The sequence below is a fragment of the Dicentrarchus labrax genome, unplaced genomic scaffold (genome assembly GCF_905237075.1).
Source record: "Dicentrarchus labrax unplaced genomic scaffold, dlabrax2021, whole genome shotgun sequence".
Classification (NCBI taxonomy): Eukaryota; Metazoa; Chordata; class Actinopteri; family Moronidae; genus Dicentrarchus; species Dicentrarchus labrax.
The window spans coordinates 8909536-8929927 of record NW_026136713.1 but is presented as its reverse complement, the minus strand read 5'-3'; the positions used below and the strand labels follow the sequence as shown (position 1 = coordinate 8929927).

Sequence of the window (20392 nt, the reverse complement as noted above, 5' to 3'; positions counted from 1 at the left end):
TTTTACATGTTGTAAGCTTTCCTGTCTTTTTCTATAAACAGAGTGGAGATGATGAGGACTATAAGAGAATATACACAAAAAAGATTAAACCAAGGCTGAAGTCTGAAGACCTTGCAGAGGGAGTAGATGTTCGCACAGAGCGGCATAGCAGTACAAGCAGCGATGGCAGCACAATAACCACCATCACCCGCCGCATCACTACCTACACTGTGGAGATGCCAAGTGGCATAAGTGAGCAACTTGAATTTTCAAACCCAGAGTTCAAGGGGCTAAGGCACGAATCTGGAGATGGCTCTCCTCGTATCAGAATCTCACATGGCAGCCCCTCAGGTAAAGTGGGAGCAGAAGAGGGAGTTTTTGAGTCAAGCAATGTCTCTTACACTGGGCCAGAAGTTAGCTCCACAGAGACACGCTGGGGTAGTCGGGGAGTTCAGACCACAACAATTACAAGAGAGGGGGAAAGAGGTACAGGTCTTAAGTTTAAAGGGCCCAACTTTGGGGTTACAGGCCAGGGAGGTTTTGAGATCTCAAGAGGGAGTGGAGAGCAAGGAGATGGCAGCATTCAGGTATCAGGAACAAGCATGACACCAAGTGACAGCACAAACACTGGTAGTAGGCATATTACAAGGGGTGGGTTGGGAGGTGCAGAGGTAACCTCAGCTGATGAAAATGGAGGGACAATTAGTCTGTCTTTACCAGAAAAAACAATCCAGATACAGGAGGGAAATGTTGACACCAGTTTAGGTGAAAGGACAAAGATGAAGGTATCCGAAACAACCATCAGTCACCCGCAGGCAAAGGGATCAAGCAGATTTGATATGCCAAATGTCAGATTTGGTGGCGGTTCCAGAGGTATTGATACTGAATCAAGTGGTGGCAGGATAGGAGGATCTGTAATAACAGTAGGCAATGTTACCTCAGGATATTCCTCAGGGCCAGGCAAGATTTCAATGACAGGTCTGGACGTTAACCTTACAGGTTCAAGGATGAAAGGTGAGGTTGATGCCAACCTGCCAAGCAGAAAGGGAGGAATACAAGCATCTGCAATAGACGTTTCAGGCAAAGAAAATGAGGGCACTGTGAGTGGCATAAAAATGTCAACAATCAAGATGCCTGCAACTGGAATTAGGAAAGAGGGAACTAGTGTTGAAGTTAAACTCAGTGGTGATGCAGATATATCAGTACCTGTGACTCAAAAAGAGGTTCAAAAACCAGAACTAGACATCAAAGGGACAGATATGCAGCCAGTTGTCAATGTTAGATTTACAGAAGCTGCCAGTGACTTAAAAGCACCTGAAATCACCTCTAGCATTCAAACCAAAGTACCAATGAGTGTGGGAAATCTTGATGTAACAGTGCCAAAGACTGAGGGAAAAATAAAGGAACCCAAAGTAGACATTAAAGGTCCAGCTATAAACATTGAGGGGAAAGAAGGGGGTTTCAAAATGTCTCAGATAAAGACACCATCATTTGGGGCCAAGGGACAAAATGTTGATGTAAAAACTGAGGTTGATATTAAAGCACCAGAAATTGATGGTGGGAGATCTGATGTAAAAATTGATGGACTGAAATTCAAGATGCCATCCAAAATAGGACACACAATGCCAGAAATGGATGTCAGTCTGAAAGGAAGCAAGGCAAAGGGAAATGTGGATTTTTCAGTTCCAAAGATTGAGGGACACACAACAAAACCTGAAATGGAGATCAAAGGACCAGAGGTTGATATTGAAGGGCGTAAAGGTGTATTTGAGAGGCCTGAAATCAAAATGCCATCGTTTGGTTTTACAGGTCCTAAAGTGGTCAAGGGTCCTGATGTGGATCTCAACCTTCCCAAAGGTAAAATTAATGTAAAAACACCTGAACTTGAAGGTCCAACAGTTGAAGGAGATATGGATGTATCAATGCCAAAGATTGAAGGACACATGAAAGATGTTGGCACTGGTGGCCATGAAAGTGGATTCAAAATGCCTAAAGTGAAAATTCCATCATTCGGAATTAAAGGTGCGAAAGTGGAACAGCCAGAAGTTGATGTTGGCCATCCAAAGGCTGATATTAATGTGAAAGCTCCTGAAGTGGATATCAAAGTGCCATCAATTCAAGGAACAAAGATTTCCATGCGTGACGTGGATTTAAGCGTCAAAGGTCCTGAACTCAAAGGTGATGTGGATATGTCAGCTTCAAAGATAAAAGGAAAGATTGAAAAACTTGATGTTGATGTTAAAGGTCCAGGGCTCGAAATTGAGGGGCCAAAGGGTGGATTTGGGATGCCTAAAATCAAACTCCCATCATTTGGGGTGAAAGGTCCAAAAGTGGAAGGTCCAGATGTTGATATTGACCTTCCAAAAGCTGACATTGACATGAAAGCACCTGGTGTTGAGATCAAAGCTCCAGAGATTGACATTGAAGGGCCAGATGCAAAACTCAAAGGACCCAAGTTCAACATGCCATCCATGTCGGGACCGAAAATATCCATGCCAAATGTGGATTTCAATCTGAGAGGTCCCGAACTCAAAGGTGATGTGGATGTGTCAATTTCAAAGATTGAGGGTGACATTAAAGCTCCTAAGGTCAACATTGGAGGACCAGATATTGATATTGAGGGTCCCAAAGGAGGATTTAAAATGCCTAAGGTGAAAATGCCATCATTTGGAGTAAAAGGTCCAAAAGTGGAAGGTCCAGATGTTGATATTAACCTTCCAGAAGCCAACATTGACGTGAAAGCACCAGACGTTGACATCAAAGCTCCAGAGATTGACATTGAAGGGCCAGATGCAAAACTCAAAGGACCCAAGTTCAACATGCCATCCATGTCGGGACCGAAAATATCCATGCCAAATGTGGATTTCAATCTGAGAGGTCCCAAACTCAAAGGTGATGTGGATGTGTCGATTCCAAAGATTGAGGGTGACATTAAAGCTCCTAAGGTCGACATTGAAGGACCAGATATTGATATTGAGGGATACAAAGGAGGATTTAAAATGCCTAAGGTGAAAATGCCATCATTTGGAGTGAAAGGTCCAAAAGTGGAAGGTCCAGATGTTGATATTAACCTTCCAGAAGCCAACATTGACCTGAAAGCACCAGACGTTGACATCAAAGGTCCAGAGATTGACATTGAAGGACCTGATGCAAAACTCAAAGGACCCAAGTTCAACATGCCATCCTTTTCGGGACCGAAAATATCCATGCCAAATGTGGATTTCAATCTGAAAGGTCCCCAACTCAAAGGTGATGTGGATGTGTCAATTCCAAAGCTTGAGGGTGACCTAAAAGCTCCCAAGGTCGATATTGAAGGACCAGATGTTGACATTGAGGGCCCCAAAGGAGGATTTAAAATGCCTAAGATTAAAATGCCATCATTTGGGGTGAAAGGTCCGAAAGTTGAAGGTCCAGATGTTGATATTAACCTTCCAAAAGCTGAAATTGACGTAAAAGCACCAGACGTTGACATCAAAGCCCCAGAGATTGACATTCAAGGTCCAGATGCAAAACTCAAAGGACCAAAGTTCAACATGCCATCCATTTCAGGACCAAAAATATCCATGCCAGATGTGGATTTCAATCTGAAAGGTCCCCAACTCAAAGGTGATGTGGATGTGTCAATTCCAAAGCTTGAGGGTGACCTAAAAGCTCCCAAGGTCGATATTGAAGGTCCAGATGTTGATATTGAGGGTCCCAAAGGAGGATTCAAAATGCCTAAGATTAAAATGCCATCATTTGGAGTGAAAGGTCCAAAAGTTGAAGGTCCAGATGTTGATATTAACCTTCCAAAAGCTGAAATTGACGTAAAAGCACCAGACGTTGACATCAAAGCCCCAGAGATTGACATTCAAGGTCCAGATGCAAAACTCAAAGGACCAAAGTTCAACATGCCATCCATTTCAGGACCAAAAATATCCATGCCAGATGTGGATTTCAATCTGAAAGGTCCCCAACTCAAAGGTGATGTGGATGTGTCAATTCCAAAGCTTGAGGGTGACCTAAAAGCTCCCAAGGTCGATATTGAAGGACCAGATGTTGATATTGAGGGTCCCAAAGGGGGATTCAAAATGCCTAAGATTAAAATGCCATCATTTGGGGTGAAAGGTCCAAAAGTGGAAGGTACAGATGTTGACATTAACCTTCCAAAAGGTGAAATTGACGTGAAAGCACCAGATGTTGACATCAAAGCTCCAGAGATTGACATTGAAGGTCCAGATGCAAAACTCAAAGGACCAAAGTTCAACATGCCATCCATTTCAGGACCAAAAATATCCATGCCAAATGTGGATTTCAATCTGAAAGGTCCCCAACTCAAAGGTGATGTGGATGTGTCTATTCCAAAGATTCAGGGAGACATTAAAGCTCCCAAGGTGGATATTCAAGGACCAGATATTGATATTGAGGGATCCAAAGGAGGATTTAAAATGCCCAAGATGAAAATGCCATCATTTGGGGTGAAAGGTCCAAAAGTGGAAGGTCCAGATGTTGATATTAACCTTCCAAAAGCAGACGTTCACATGAAAGCACCTGGTGTTGACATCAAAGCTCCAGAGATTGACATTGAAGGGCCAGATGCAAAACTCAAAGGGCCCAAGTTCAACATGCCATCCATTTCGGGACCAAAAATATCCATGCCAGATGTGGATTTCCATCTGAAAGGTCCCAAGCTCAAAGGTGATGTGGATGTGTCAATTCCAAAGCTTGAGGGTGACCTAAAAGCTCCCAAGGTCGATATTGAAGGACCAGATGTTGACATTGAGAGTCCCAAAGGAGGATTCAAAATGCCTAAGATTAAAATGCCATCATTTGGGGTGAAAGGTCCAAAAGTGGAAGGTCCAGATGTTGATATTAACCTTCCAAAAGGTGAAATTGATGTGAAAGCACCAGACGTTGACATCAAAGCTCCAGAGATTGACATTGAAGGTCCAGATGCAAAACTCAAAGGACCAAAGTTCAACATGCCATCCATTTCAGGACCAAAAATATCCATGCCAAATGTGGATTTCAATCTGAAAGGTCCCCAACTCAAAGGTGATGTGGATGTGTCAATTCCAAAGATTGAGGGAGACATTAAAGCTCCCAAGGTGGATATTGAAGGACCAGATATTGATATTGAGGGTCCCAAAGGAGGATTTAAAATGCCCAAGATGAAAATGCCATCATTTGGGGTGAAAGGTCCAAAAGTGGAAGGTCCAGATGTTGATATTAACCTTCCAAAAGCAGACATTGACATGAAAGCACCTGGTGTTGACATCAAAGCTCCGGAGATTGACATCAAAGCTCCAGAGATTGACATTGAAGGGCCAGATGCAAAACTCAAAGGGCCCAAGTTCAACATGCCATCCATTTCGGGACCAAAAATATCCATGCCAAATGTGGATTTCAATCTGAAAGGTCCCCAACTCAAAGGTGATGTGGATGTGTCTATTCCAAAGATTCAGGGAGACATTAAAGCTCCCAAGGTGGATATTGAAGGATCAGAAATTGATATCGAGGGTCCCAAAGGAGGATTTAAAATGCCAAAGATGAAAATGCCATCATTTGGGGTGAAAGGTCCAAAAGTGGAAGGTCCAGATGTTGATATTAACCTTCCAAAAGCAGACATTGACATGAAAGCACCTGGTATTGACATTAAAGCTCCAGAGATTGACATTCAAGGTCCAGATGCAAAACTCAAAGGACCAAAGTTCAACATGCCATCCATTTCAGGACCAAAAATATCCATGCCAAATGTGGATTTCAATCTGAAAGGTCCCCAACTCAAAGGTGATGTGGATGCGTCAATTCCAAAGATTGAGGGTGACATTAAAGCTCCCAAGGTCGATATTGAAGGACCAGATATTGATATTGAGGGTCCCAAAGGAGGATTTAAAATGCCCAAGATGAAAATGCCATCGTTTGGAATGAAAGGTCCAAAAGTGGAAGGTCCAGATGTTGATATTAACCTTCCAAAAGCAGACATTGACATGAAAGCACCTGGTGTTGACATCAAAGCACCAGAGATTGACATTGAAGGGCCGGACGCAAAACTCAAAGGGCCCAAGTTCAACATGCCATCCATTTCGGGACCGAAAATATCCATGCCAGATGTGGATTTCAATCTCAGAGGTCCAAAACTCAAAGGTGATGTAGACGTGTCAATTCCAAAGATTGAGGGAGACATTAAAGCTCCCAAGGTCGATATTGAAGGTCCAGAGGTTGACATTGAGGGCCACAAAGGAGGATTCAAAATGCCTAAATTTAAAATGCCATCGTTTGGGGTAAAAGGTCCAAAAATGGAAGGTCCAGATGTTGACGTTAACCTTCCAAAAGCAGACATTGACATGAAAGCACCAGACGTTGACATCAAAGCTCCAGAGATTGACATTGAAGGTCCAGATGCAAAACTCAAAGGACCAAAGTTCAACATGCCATCCTTTTCAGGACCAAAAATATCCATGCCAAATGTGGATTTCAATCTGAAAGGTCCCCAACTCAAAGGTGATGTGGATGTGTCAATTCCAAAGATTGAGGGAGACATTAAAGCTCCCAAGGTGGATATTGAAGGACCAGAAGTTGACATTGAGGGCCACAAAGGAGGATTTAAAATGCCCAAGGTGAAAATGCCATCATTTGGGGTGAAAGGTCCAAAAGTGGAAGGTCCAGATGTTGATATTAACCTTCCAAAAGCAGACATTAACATGAAAGCACCTGGTGTTGACATCAAAGCTCCAGAGATTGATATTGAAGGGCCAGATGCAAAACTCAAAGGACCCAAGTTCAGCATGCCAACAATTTCTGGACCAAAATTGTCCATGCCAAATGTGGATTTCAATCTGAAAGGTCCCAAATTCAAAAGTGATGTGGATGTGTCAGTTCCAAAGATTGAAGGAGACATAAAAACACCTGCAGTTGACATCAAAGGTCCAGAGGTTGATTTGGAAGGGCCAAAGGGTGGGTTTGATATGCCAAAAATCAAAATGCCATCAATATCAGGGCCTAAGCTTCCAGATTGGGATATGAGTCTGAAAGGGCCCAAAATTAAGGGAGATGTCGATGTGTCAGTTCCAAAGGTTGAGGCTGACATCAAAGCTCCCAAGGTGGGAATTGAAGGACCAGACGTTGACATCGAGGGCCATAAAGGAGGATTTAAAATGCCTAAGTTTAAAATGCCATCCTTTGGGATGAAAGGTCCACATATTGAAGGTCCAGAAGTTGATGTCAACCTTCCGAAAGCTGACATGGATATTAAAGGCCCTGAATTGGATATCAAAGGACCAGGCATTGATATTGAGAGCCCAAGTGGTAAGATCAAGGGACCAAAATTCAAGATGCCATCTATCTCAGGACCAAACATTTCCATGCCAGATGTGGATTTCAACCTGAAAGGTCCTAAACTCAAAGGTGATGTGGATTTGTCAGCACCAAAGATTGAAGGAGACATAAAAACACCTGACATCCACATCAAAGGTCCAGAGGTTGATATTGAAGGGCCAAAGGGTGGGTTTGATATGCCAAAAATCAAAATGCCATCAATATCAGGACCCAAACTGCCAGATTGGGATATGAGTCTGAAAGGCCCCAAAATTAAAGGAGATGTCGATGTGTCAGTTCCAAAGGTTGAGGGTGACATCAAAGCTCCCAATGTGGAAATTGAAGGACCAGACATTGACATTGAGGGCCACAAAGGAGGATTTAAAATGCCTAAGTTTAAAATGCCATCATTTGGGATGAAAGGTCCACATATTGAAGGTGCAGATGTTGATGTCAACCTTCCGAAAGCTGACATGGATATTAAAGGCCCTGAATTGGATATCAAAGGACCAGGCATTGATATTGAGAGTCCAAGTGGTAAGATCAAGGGACCAAAATTCAAGATGCCAACAATCTCAGGACCAAACATTTCCATGCCAGATGTTGATTTCAACCTGAAAGGTCCTAAACTTAAAGGTGATGTGAATTTGTCAGCTCCAAAGATTGAAGGAGACATAAAAACACCTGACGTCCACATCAAAGGTCCAGAGGTTGATATTGAAGGGCCAAAGGGTGGGTTTGATATGCCAAAAATCAAAATGCCATCAATATCAGGACCCAAACTGCCAGATTGGGATATGAGTCTGAAAGGCCCCAAAATTAAGGGAGATGTCGATGTGTCAGTTCCAAAGGTTGAGGGTGACATCAAAGCTCCCAATGTGGAAATTGAAGGACCAGACATTGACATTGAGGGCCATAAAGGAGGATTTAAAATGCCTAAGTTTAAAATGCCATCATTTGGGATGAAAGGTCCACATATTGAAGGGCCAGACGTTGATGTCAACCTTCCGAAAGCTGACATGGATATTAAAGGCCCTGAATTGGATATCAAAGGACCAGGCATTGATATTGAGAGTCCAAGTGGTAAGATCAAGGGACCAAAATTCAAGATGCCAACAATCTCAGGACCAAACATTTCCATGCCAGATGTTGATTTCAACCTGAAAGGTCCTAAACTTAAAGGTGATGTGAATTTGTCAGCTCCAAAGATTGAAGGAGACATAAAAACACCTGACGTCCACATCAAAGGTCCAGAGGTTGATATTGAAGGGCCAAAGGGTGGGTTTGATATGCCAAAAATCAAAATGCCATCAATATCAGGACCCAAGCTGCCAGATTGGGATATGAGTCTGAAAGGCCCCAAAATTAAGGGAGATGTCGATGTGTCAGTTCCAAAGGTTGAGGCTGACATCAAAGCTCCCAAGGTGGAAATTGAAGGACCAGACGTTGACATCGAGGGCCACAAAGGAGGATTTAAAATGCCTAAGTTTAAAATGCCATCCTTTGGGGTGAAAGGTCCACATATTGAAGGTGCAGATGTTGATGTCAATCTTCCGAAAGCTGACATGGATATTAAAGGCCCTGAATTGGATATCAAAGGACCAGGCATTGACATCGAGAGTCCAAGTGGTAAAATCAAGGGACCGAAATTCAAGATGCCAACAATCTCAGGACCAAACATTTCCATGCCAGATGTGGATTTCAACCTGAAAGGTCCTAAACTCAAAGGTGATGTGGATTTGTCAGCACCAAAGATTGAAGGAGACATAAAAACACCTGACATCCACATCAAAGGTCCAGAGGTTGATATTGAAGGGCCAAAGGGTGGGTTTGATATGCCAAAAATCAAAATGCCATCAATATCAGGACCCAAACTGCCAGATTGGGATATGAGTCTGAAAGGCCCCAAAATTAAAGGAGATGTCGATGTGTCAGTTCCAAAGGTTGAGGGTGACATCAAAGCTCCCAATGTGGAAATTGAAGGACCAGACATTGACATTGAGGGCCACAAAGGAGGATTTAAAATGCCTAAGTTTAAAATGCCATCATTTGGGATGAAAGGTCCACATATTGAAGGGCCAGATGTTGATGTCAACCTTCCGAAAGCTGACATGGATATTAAAGGCCCTGAATTGGATATCAAAGGACCAGGCATTGATATTGAGAGTCCAAGTGGTAAGATCAAGGGACCAAAATTCAAGATGCCAACAATCTCAGGACCAAACATTTCCATGCCAGATGTTGACTTCAACCTGAAAGGTCCTAAACTTAAAGGTGATGTGAATTTGTCAGCTCCAAAGATTGAAGGAGACATAAAAACACCTGACATCCACATCAAAGGTCCAGAGGTTGATATTGAAGGGCCAAAGGGTGGGTTTGATATGCCAAAAATCAAAATGCCATCAATATCAGGACCCAAGCTGCCAGATTGGGATATGAGTCTGAAAGGCCCCAAAATTAAGGGAGATGTCGATGTGTCAGTTCCAAAGGTTGAGGCTGACATCAAAGCTCCCAAGGTGGAAATTGAAGGCCCAGACGTTGACATCGAGGGCCATAAAGGAGGATTTAAAATGCCTAAGTTTAAAATGCCATCCTTTGGGGTGAAAGGTCCAAATATTGAAGGTGCAGATGTTGATGTCAGCCTTCCGAAAGCTGACATGGATATTAAAGGCCCTGAATTGGATATCAAAGGACCAGGCATTGACATAGAGAGTCCGAGTGGTAAAATCAAGGGACCGAAATTCAAGATGCCAACAATCTCAGGACCTAACATTTCCATGCCAGATGTGGATTTCAATCTGAAAAGTCCCAAACTCAAAGGTGATGTGGATGTATCTGTTCCAAACATTGAAGGAGACATAAAAACACCTGAGATCAACATAAAAGGTCCAGACGTTGATATTGAAGGCCCGAAAGGAGGATTTGAAATGCCAAAAATCAAAATGCCATCATTTGGCTTCAAAGGTCCAAAAGTGGAAGGGCCAGATGTTGATATAAACCTTCCCAAAGCAGACATTGATGTCAAAGCACCTGATGTTGACATTAATGTGCCTAATGTTGATATTGAGGGGCCAGACGCAAAACTCAAGGGGGCACAATTTAAGTTGCCATCAATCTCAGGACCAAAGTTGCCAGACTGGGATATCAACCTGAAAGGACCCAAGATAAAGGGAGATATGTCAGTTCCAAAGATAGAGGGAAACATAAAAACACCGGAAGTTAACATCAAAGGTCCCAATGTTGACTTTGAATCCCCAGGGGGAAACCTTCATGGGCCAAAAGTTAAGTTACCAAAAATATCTGGACCAAAAATATCATTGCCAGATGTTGATATAAATCTGAAGGGGCCAAAGTTGAAGGGTGACTTGACAGGAGATGTTCAATTGCCAAAAGCTGAACTTGAAGGACCAGATGCCACAATAGATGTCCCAGAAATCGGAACAAAGAAATCAAAGTTTAAAATGCCAAAGTTTGGATTCAAGGGTGCAAAGCCAAAGGCACCAGAAGTGGATATTAGCATGAAAGGGAAGACTGGTAGCTCTGAAGGTCTTGATCTTGACCTGGGATTGACTGGTCCAAAAGTGAAAGGATCCAAATTCAAGATACCAAAGTTTGGTTTCAAAGGTCCAAAGGTTGAAATGCCAGACGTTGATGTTAATCTTCCCAAAGCTGGCATTGAAATAAAAGCTCCAGATGTTGACATTGAAGGACCTGATGTTAAAATTGAGAGTCCTGATGGCAAAATGAAAGGAACAAAACTCAAAATGCCAACAATCTCAGGACCAAAGATTTCCATGCCAGATGTGGATTTCAATCTGAAAGGTCCCAAACTCAAAGGTGATGTGGATGTATCTGTTCCAAACATTGAAGGAGACATAAAAACACCTGAGATCAACATCAAAGGTCCAGACGTTGATATTGAAGGCCCAAAAGGAGGATTTGAAATGCCTAAAATCAAAATGCCCTCCTTTGGCTTCAAAGGTCCAAAAGTGGAAGGGCCAGATGTTGATATAAACCTTCCCAAAGCAGACATTAATGTGAAATCACCTGATATTGATATTAAAGGACCAGAGGTTGACGTTGAAGGCCCTGATGCAAAACTCAAAGGACCCAAATTCAGCATGCCAACAATTTCTGGACCAAAATTCTCCATGCCAAATGTGGATTTCAATCTGAAAGGTCCCAAACTCAAAGGTGATGTGGATGTGTCAGTTCCAAAGATAGAGGGAGACATAAAAACACCTGAAGTTGACATCAAAGGTCCAGAGGTTGATATTGAAGGTCCAAAAGGTGGATTCGACATGCCTAAAATCAAAATGCCATCCTTTGGCTTCAAAGGTCCAAAAGTGGAAGGACCAGATGTTGATATAAACCTTCCAAAAACAAACATTGATGTGAAAGCACCTGACGTTGAAATTAAAGGCCCTGAAGTTGACATTGAAGGACCAGATGCAAAACTCAAAGGACCCAAGTTCAGTATGCCAACAATTTCTGGACCGAAATTCTCCATGCCAAATGTGGATTTCAATCTGAAAGGACCCAAACTCAAAGGTGATGTGGACGTGTCAGTTCCAAAGATAGAGGGAGACATAAAAACACCTGAAGTTGACATCAAAGGTCCAGAGGTTGATATTGAAGGGCCAAAGGGTGGATTTGAAATGCCTAAAATAAAAATGCCATCAATATCAGGACCCAAGCTGCCAGAATGGGATATCAGTCTAAAAGGGCCCAAAGTAAAGGGAGACGTCGACGTGTCAGTTCCAAAAGTTGAGGGTGACATCAAAGCTCCCAAGGTGGATATTCAAGGACCAGATGTTGACATTGAGGGCCACAAAGGAGGATTTAAAATGCCTAAGTTTAAAATGCCATCATTTGGGATGAAAGGTCCAAATATTGAGGGTCCAGAAGTTGATGTCAGCCTTCCTAAAGGCGACATTGATATCAAAGCCCCTGAGTTAGACATCAAAGGACCAGGCATTGACTTTGAGAGTCCGAGTGGTAAGATCAAGGGACCAAAATTCAAGATGCCAACTATCTCAGGACCAAACATTTCCATGCCAGACGTTGATTTCAACCTGAAAGGTCCCAAACTCAAAGGTGATGTTGATGTGTCAGGTCCAAAGATTGAAGGAGAAATAAAAACACCTGATTTTGACATCAAAGGTCCACATGTTGACATCGAAGGGCCTAAGGGTGGATTTGAAATGCCAAAAATCAAAATGCCATCATTTGGTTTCAAAGGTCCAAAAGTGGAGGGTCCAGATGTTGATATAAATCTTCCCAAAGCCGACATGGATGTTAAAGCACCTGATATTGACATCAAAGGGCCAGAATTTGATGTTGAAGGTCCTGACGCAAAACTCAGAGGACCCAAATTTAAGCTGCCATCGTTATCAGGACCTACACTGCCAGATTGGGATATTAGTCTGAAAGGACCCAAAGTAAAGGGAGATGTGGATGTGTCAGTTCCAAAGATTGAAGGAGACATAAAAGCTCCTAAAGTGGATATTGAAGGACCAGATGTTGACATTGAGGGCCACAAAGGAGGATTTAAAATGCCTAAGTTTAAAATGCCAACCTTTGGGATGAAAGGTCCAAATGTTGAAGGGCCAGATGTTGATGTCAGCCTTCCCAAAGGCGAGATTGATATTAAAGGCCCTGAGTTAGACATCAAAGGACCAGGCGTTGACATTGAGAGTCCGAGTGGTAAAATCAAGGGACCAAAATTCAAGATGCCATCTATCTCAGGACCAAACATTTCCATGCCAGACATTGATTTCAACCTGAAAAGTCCCAAACTCAAAGGTGATGTTGATGTGTCAGGTCCAAAGATTGAAGGAGACATAAAAACACCTGATTTTGACATCAAAGGTCCACATGTTGATATCGAAGGGCCTAAGGGTGGATTTGAAATGCCGAAAATCAAAATGCCATCATTTGGTTTCAAAGGTCCAAAAGTGGAGGGTCCAGATGTTGATATAAATCTTCCCAAAGCCAACATAGATGTTAAAGCTCCTGGTATTGACATCAAAGGGCCAGAATTTGATGTTGAAGGTCCTGACGCAAAACTCAGAGGACCCAAATTTAAGCTGCCATCGTTATCAGGACCTACACTGCCAGACTGGGATATGAGTCTAAAAGGGCCCAAAGTAAAAGGAGATGTGGATGTGTCAGTTCCAAAGATTGAAGGAGACATAAAAGCTCCTAAAGTGGATATTGAAGGACCAGATGTTGACATTGAGGGCCACAAAGGAGGATTTAAAATGCCTAAGTTTAAAATGCCAACCTTTGGGATGAAAGGTCCACATATTGAAGGGCCAGAAGTTGATGTCAGCCTTCCTAAAGGTGACATTGATATTAAAGGCCCTGAGTTAGACATCAAAGGACCAGGCGTTGACTTTGAGAGTCCGAGTGGTAAGATCAAGGGATCAAAATTCAAGATGCCAACTATCTCAGGACCAAACATTTCCATGCCAGATGTTGATTTCAACCTGAAAAGTCCCAAAATCAAAGGTGATCTTGATGTGTCAGGTCCAAAGATTGAAGGAGACATAAAAACACCAGAGTTTGACATCAGAGGTCCACATGTTGATATCGAAGGGCCTAAGGGTGGATTTGAAATGCCAAAAATCAAAATGCCATCATTTGGTTTCAAAGGTCCAAAAGTGGAAGGTCCAGATGTTGATATAAATCTTCCCAAAGCCGACATAGATGTTAAAGCACCTGATATTGACATCAAAGGGCCAGAATTTGATGTTGAAGGTCCTGACGCAAAACTCAAAGGACCCAAATTTAAGCTGCCATCCTTATCAGGACCTACATTGCCAGATTGGGATATGAGTCTGAAAGGGCCCAAAGTAAAGGGAGATGTGAATGTGTCAGTTCCAAAGATTGAAGGAGACATAAAAGCTCCTAAAGTGGATATTGAAGGACCAGATGTTGACATTGAGGGCCACAAAGGAGGATTTAAAATGCCTAAGTTTAAAATGCCAACCTTTGGGATGAAAGGTCCAAATATTGAGGGTCCAGAAGTTGATGTCAGCCTTCCTAAAGGCGACATTGATATCAAAGGCCCTGAGTTAGACATCAAAGGACCAGGCGTTGACATTGAGAGTCCGAGTGGTAAAATCAAGGGACCAAAATTCAAGATGCCAACTATCTCAGGACCAAACATTTCCATGCCAGACGTTGATTTCAACCTGAAAGGTCCCAAACTCAAAGGTGATGTTGATGTGTCAGGTCCAAAGATTGAAGGAGACATAAAAACACCTGATTTTGACATCAAAGGTCCACATGTTGATATCGAAGGGCCTAAGGGTGGATTTGAAATGCCAAAAATCAAAATGCCATCATTTGGTTTCAAAGGCCCAAAAGTGGAGGGTCCAGATGTTGATATAAATCTTCCCAAAGTCGACATAGATGTTAAAGCACCTGATATTGACATCAAAGGGCCAGAATTTGATGTTGAAGGTCCTGACGCAAAACTCAAAGGACCCAAATTTAAGATGCCATCGTTATCAGGACATACACTGCCAGACTGGGATATGAGTCTAAAAGGGCCCAAAGTAAAAGGAGATGTGGATGTGTCAGTTCCAAAGATTGAAGGAGACATAAAAGCTCCTAAAGTGGATATTGAAGGACCAGATGTTGACATTGAGGGCCACAAAGGAGGATTTAAAATGCCTAAGTTTAAAATGCCAACCTTTGGGATGAAAGGTCCACATATTGAAGGGCCAGATGTTGATGTCAGCCTTCCTAAAGGCGACATTGATATTAAAGGCCCTGAGTTAGACATCAAAGGACCAGGCGTTGACATTGAGAGTCCGAGTGGTAAAATCAAGGGACCAAAATTCAAGATGCCAACTATCTCAGGACCAAACATTTCCATGCCAGACGTTGATTTCAACCTGAAAAGTCCCAAAATCAAAGGTGATCTTGATGTGTCAGGTCCAAAGATTGAAGGAGACATAAAAACACCTGATTTTGACATCAAAGGTCCACATGTTGATATCGAAGGGCCTAAGGGTGGATTTGAAATGCCGAAAATCAAAATGCCATCATTTGGTTTCAAAGGTCCAAAAGTGGAGGGTCCAGATGTTGATATAAATCTTCCCAAAGCCGACATAGATGTTAAAGCACCTGATATTGACATCAAAGGGCCAGAATTTGATGTTGAAGGTCCTGACGCAAAACTCAAAGGACCCAAATTTAAGCTGCCATCTTTATCAGGACCTACACTGCCAGACTGGGATATGAGTCTAAAAGGGCCCAAAGTAAAAGGAGATGTGGATGTGTCAGTTCCAAAGATTGAAGGAGACATAAAAGCTCCTAAAGTGGATATTGAAGGACCAGATGTTGACATTGAGGGCCACAAAGGAGGATTTAAAATGCCTAAGTTTAAAATGCCAACCTTTGGGATGAAAGGTCCACATATTGAAGGGCCAGAAGTTGATGTCAGCCTTCCTAAAGGTGACATTGATATTAAAGGCCCTGAGTTAGACATCAAAGGACCAGGCGTTGACATTGAGAGTCCGAGTGGTAAGATCAAGGGATCAAAATTCAAGATGCCAACTATCTCAGGACCAAACATTTCCATGCCAGATGTTGATTTCAACCTGAAAAGTCCCAAACTCAAAGGTGATCTTGATGTGTCAGGTCCAAAGATTGAAGGAGACATAAAAACACCTGATTTTGACATCAAAGGTCCACATGTTGATATCGAAGGGCCTAAGGGTGGATTTGAAATGCCAAAAATCAAAATGCCATCATTTGGTTTCAAAGGTCCAAAAGTGGAGGGTCCAGATGTTGATATAAATCTTCCCAAAGCCGACATAGATGTTAAAGCTCCTGGTATTGACATCAAAGGGCCAGAATTTGATGTTGAAGGTCCTGACGCAAAACTCAGAGGACCCAAATTTAAGCTGCCATCGTTATCAGGACCTACACTGCCAGACTGGGATATGAGTCTAAAAGGGCCCAAAGTAAAAGGAGATGTGGATGTGTCAGTTCCAAAGATTGAAGGAGACATAAAAGCTCCTAAAGTGGATATTGAAGGACCAGATGTTGACATTGAGGGCCACAAAGGAGGATTTAAAATGCCTAAGTTTAAAATGCCAACCTTTGGGATGAAAGGTCCACATATTGAAGGGCCAGAAGTTGATGTCAGCCTTCCTAAAGGTGACATTGATATTAAAGGCCCTGAGTTAGACATCAAAGGACCAGGCGTTGACTTTGAGAGTCCGAGTGGTAAGATCAAGGGATCAAAATTCAAGATGCCAACTATCTCAGGACCAAACATTTCCATGCCAGATGTTGATTTCAACCTGAAAAGTCCCAAAATCAAAGGTGATCTTGATGTGTCAGGTCCAAAGATTGAAGGAGACATAAAAACACCTGATTTTGACATCAAAGGTCCACATGTTGATATCGAAGGGCCTAAGGGTGGATTTGAAATGCCGAAAATCAAAATGCCATCATTTGGTTTCAAAGGTCCAAAAGTGGAGGGTCCAGATGTTGATATAAATCTTCCCAAAGCCGACATAGATGTTAAAGCTCCTGGTATTGACATCAAAGGGCCAGAAGTTGATGTTGAAGGTCCTGATGGAAAACTGAAAGGACCCAAATTTAAGCTGCCATCGTTATCAGGACCCACACTGCCCGATTGGGATATGAGTCTGAAAGGGCCCAAAGTAAAAGGAGATGTGGATGTGTCAGTTCCAAAGATTGAGGGAGACATAAAAGCACCCAAGGTGGATATTGAAGGACCAGAAGTTGACATTGAGGGCCACAAAGGAGGATTTAAAATGCCCAAGATGAAAATGCCATCATTTGGGATGAAAGGTCCAAATGTTGAAGGGCCAGAAGTTGATTTCAGCCTTCCTAAAGGCGACATTGATATTAAAGGCCCTGAGTTAGACATCAAAGGACCAGGCATTGACATTGAGAGTCCGAGTGGTAAAATCAAGGGACCAAAATTCAAGATGCCAACTATCTCAGGACCAAACCTTTCAATGCCAAATGTGGATTTCAATCTGAAAGGTCCTAAACTTAAAGGTGACATGGATTTGTCTGCTCCTAAAATAGAGGGAGATATAAAAACACCTGAAGTTGACATCAAAAGTCCTCAGGTTGATATTGAAGGGCGAAAAGGTGGATTTGACATGCCCAATATCAAAATACCATCATTGAACATCAAAGGTCCAAACATAAGGGGACCTGACGTTGATTTAAACTTGCCCAAAGCAAACATTGATGTGAAAGCACCTGATGTTGACATCAAATGTCCAGAAGTTGATATTGAAGGTCCAAAAGGTGGATTCGACATGCCTAAAATGAAAATGCCATCCTTTGGCTTCAAAGGTCCAAAAGTAGAAGGACCAGATGTTGATATAAACCTTCCCAAAGCAAACATTGATGTAAAAGCACCTGATCTAGATATCGGTGTAAAAGGGCCTAAAGTCAAAGGAAAGATGGGTGTATCAATGCCCAAATTGGAAGGAGACATCAAAGGTGCAAATGCTAACATTGCAGCACCCACCATCACTATGGAAGGTGTGTCCATTGATCCTGTAAAGACAGGTGTTACATTTCCCAAGTTCAGAGGTCCTAAGTTTGGAATGAAATCCCCAGAAGTGGAGGGCCCTGATTCCACGTTTAAGGCACCCAAGTTCAGTGTGGGAGCAAAGGCTTCCAAATCAGAAGTTAGTCTCCCAGATACTGAAGCAAGCCTTGATGCCCCTGATATTGATATACATGTAAAGGGCAAAAAGGGTAAATTTAAACTTCCTAAAGTGAAAGGAAAGGCGAAGAAACCTGATGCTGACTTCGAAACACCAGCAGTGAACTTGGATATAGACACACCCAATATCCATGTCAAAGGAACAAAGGCAAAGAAGCATCGTTTTGGTAAGCTTCATTTTCCTGATGTGGAGCTGGATATCAAATCACCAAAATTGAAAGGCGATGGATCTTTATCAGAGGGATTAAAATCACCTGATCTAAATTTGTCATCTGGTAGCTTAAAGACCACCATTGACAGTCCAAATGTTAGCTTGGAAGGGCCAGATGTGAAATTAAAGACTCCTAATATTAAAATGCCAAATGTGAACCTGTCTGCTCCTGATGTTGATGCAAATCTAAACAGACACGGAGAGGCAACCATGTCTGCAGGTTTTAAAGGCCAGAAAGTAAATGTGAAAGGTGGTGCAGAGACTGATGCAAGTGTTTCAGGAGGCAGTGTAAGTGGTGGCCTTCATTACCCAGAGGGTATTGTAACATTTCCCAAACTGAAGGTCCCAAAATTTGGTATTGCTCTGCCTCTGTTGGAGGGGCAGCAAGGTGGAGGAAATGTTGAATCAGAACTTGCAGCTAGTGGAGGCATAAACATGCAGTCTCCATCTGTGAGTTGCCAAGTCAGTTCACAAAACATTGAGGTTCCCAGCCCAGAACTGAGGCACAGTGAAGGCAAAGTAAAGGTAAAGATGCCAAAATTGTTTGGCAAATCAAAACCAAAGGGCAGTAGTGTAGGTGATCTTCAGGGGTCAGAGGTAGAACTGAGTGCAAGTGGAAAAGACCTAAGTGTACATACTGGGAAACAGATGGGTGGGAAATTAGAATTAGAAGGTGACTCTGGACTCAGTGTGTCAACGAAAGGCAAGTCAGCCTCACTGGATCTATTTAAGAAATCAAGGCATCGATCCTCCTCCCTGAGTGATGAGGGGGGGCTTGCAGTTAGTTCTCCTTCCACTCACTTGGAAGCTGAGGGTGGTGACATTTCATTAGACCTAGGAGGAAGCAAGGCCAAGGGAAAGAAAGGCAAGTTAAAGTTTGGCACTTTCGGAGGTTTTGGTTCAAAGTCAAAGGGCTCATATGAAGTGACACTTGGTGAAGACAGTGAAGTAGGAGTGGAGGGAAGTGCGGCAGGTGTTTCTGTACACTCTAAAAAATCAAGATTGTCTTCATCTTCCAGCAGTGACAGTGGTTCAAGAAGTGGTTTCAGGTTTCCAAGACTTGAACTATCTGTTTCACCGAAAAAATAATTAATTATGAAGCAAATTAAACTCTCTCATGTACACCCAAATACCCTCTACTAATAAGGCAAAATCTTCAAACTTAAGTTCTTTAAAACCTAAAGGACGTACACATTTCATCTCAATGTTCAAGTACGAGTAGTTCTTCAGTTTTTCAGCAATTAGACAGAAGTGCATGAGAATGTTTAAAATCCATTCAAACTGTAAATAAGATTAATTTGTATTGTAATAATAAATATTGTTTTTGTATATAGTCCAGATTTATTGAACATATGCAACCTCACCAAATTTTCACCAATAGTTTATTAGAGGGTTTGTCAATGTGTCCTATCTCATTCTATTAAATGAATGTTGTTAATGAATGGGTGTGGTATATTTGTATCCAGGGGTCTATTGCACAACAGATAGTTACAATAGTTATGTTGAAGGAAAATGTTGTTTATACACCCAGACACAAACATAAACAGTTAACAGTTTATATATGACATTATTTTATTTTCAAGCTTTGACATTTTATAATCAGTGCAGAAGATTTTGTGGTGGTGTTGTATATACCATAATTGCAATCATTGTTTTGAAACTATCAGCTCTTTAAAGAGCTGTCAGTACTTTTCTGTTTTTTATTGACACTCAAATTCTGGGCAATTTACAAAAAATATGCATCTCCTTCAGTTGTTTTAAACATGTTTTGCCTCCTAATCCTGTATCATTTTCATGCTTACCTGTTTTATGATCCTCTTTATTATTATTGTTTTCATTTGCTGTCACTCTGTTTGTACACACATGATTACATAAACAAAAAAATCACAGTCACTTTTTGATGTCATTTGTTTGCAAACAAAATCTGTGTTAATAGAAATTTAATGGAGATAAAGCATGATTCATGGTCTATTCTTTTGTGTGCATTCTGCTGAATAAACTAAATAAAAAAATTATAGAATTTATTAGGCTTCTTAAGTCAGTATTTGTGAGTGCCTTAATCATGTGATATGATATGGACTATACTTGAATGGGTTCATCTGTATTTTGTTCCACATTACATTTTATTCAAGCTATTATTACTTGTTTTTGATTAGGATACACTCATT

The 20392-nt window shown here is 41.9% G+C and overlaps 1 protein-coding gene across 1 annotated transcript in view; it reads left to right on the top strand.

Moving 5' to 3' along the window:
* ahnak (AHNAK nucleoprotein) overlaps positions 1-20248 on the top strand; it is a 33983-nt gene extending 13735 nt beyond the window's left edge. Inside the window, exons 6-7 of the mRNA XM_051420685.1 lie at positions 42-9003; positions 9193-20248. Coding sequence (XP_051276645.1) covers positions 42-9003; positions 9193-19313 — 19083 coding nt within the window. The 3' untranslated portion in view covers positions 19314-20248. The remainder of the gene's footprint in view (positions 1-41; positions 9004-9192) is intronic.
* The last annotated feature ends 144 nt before the right edge of the window (positions 20249-20392 follow it).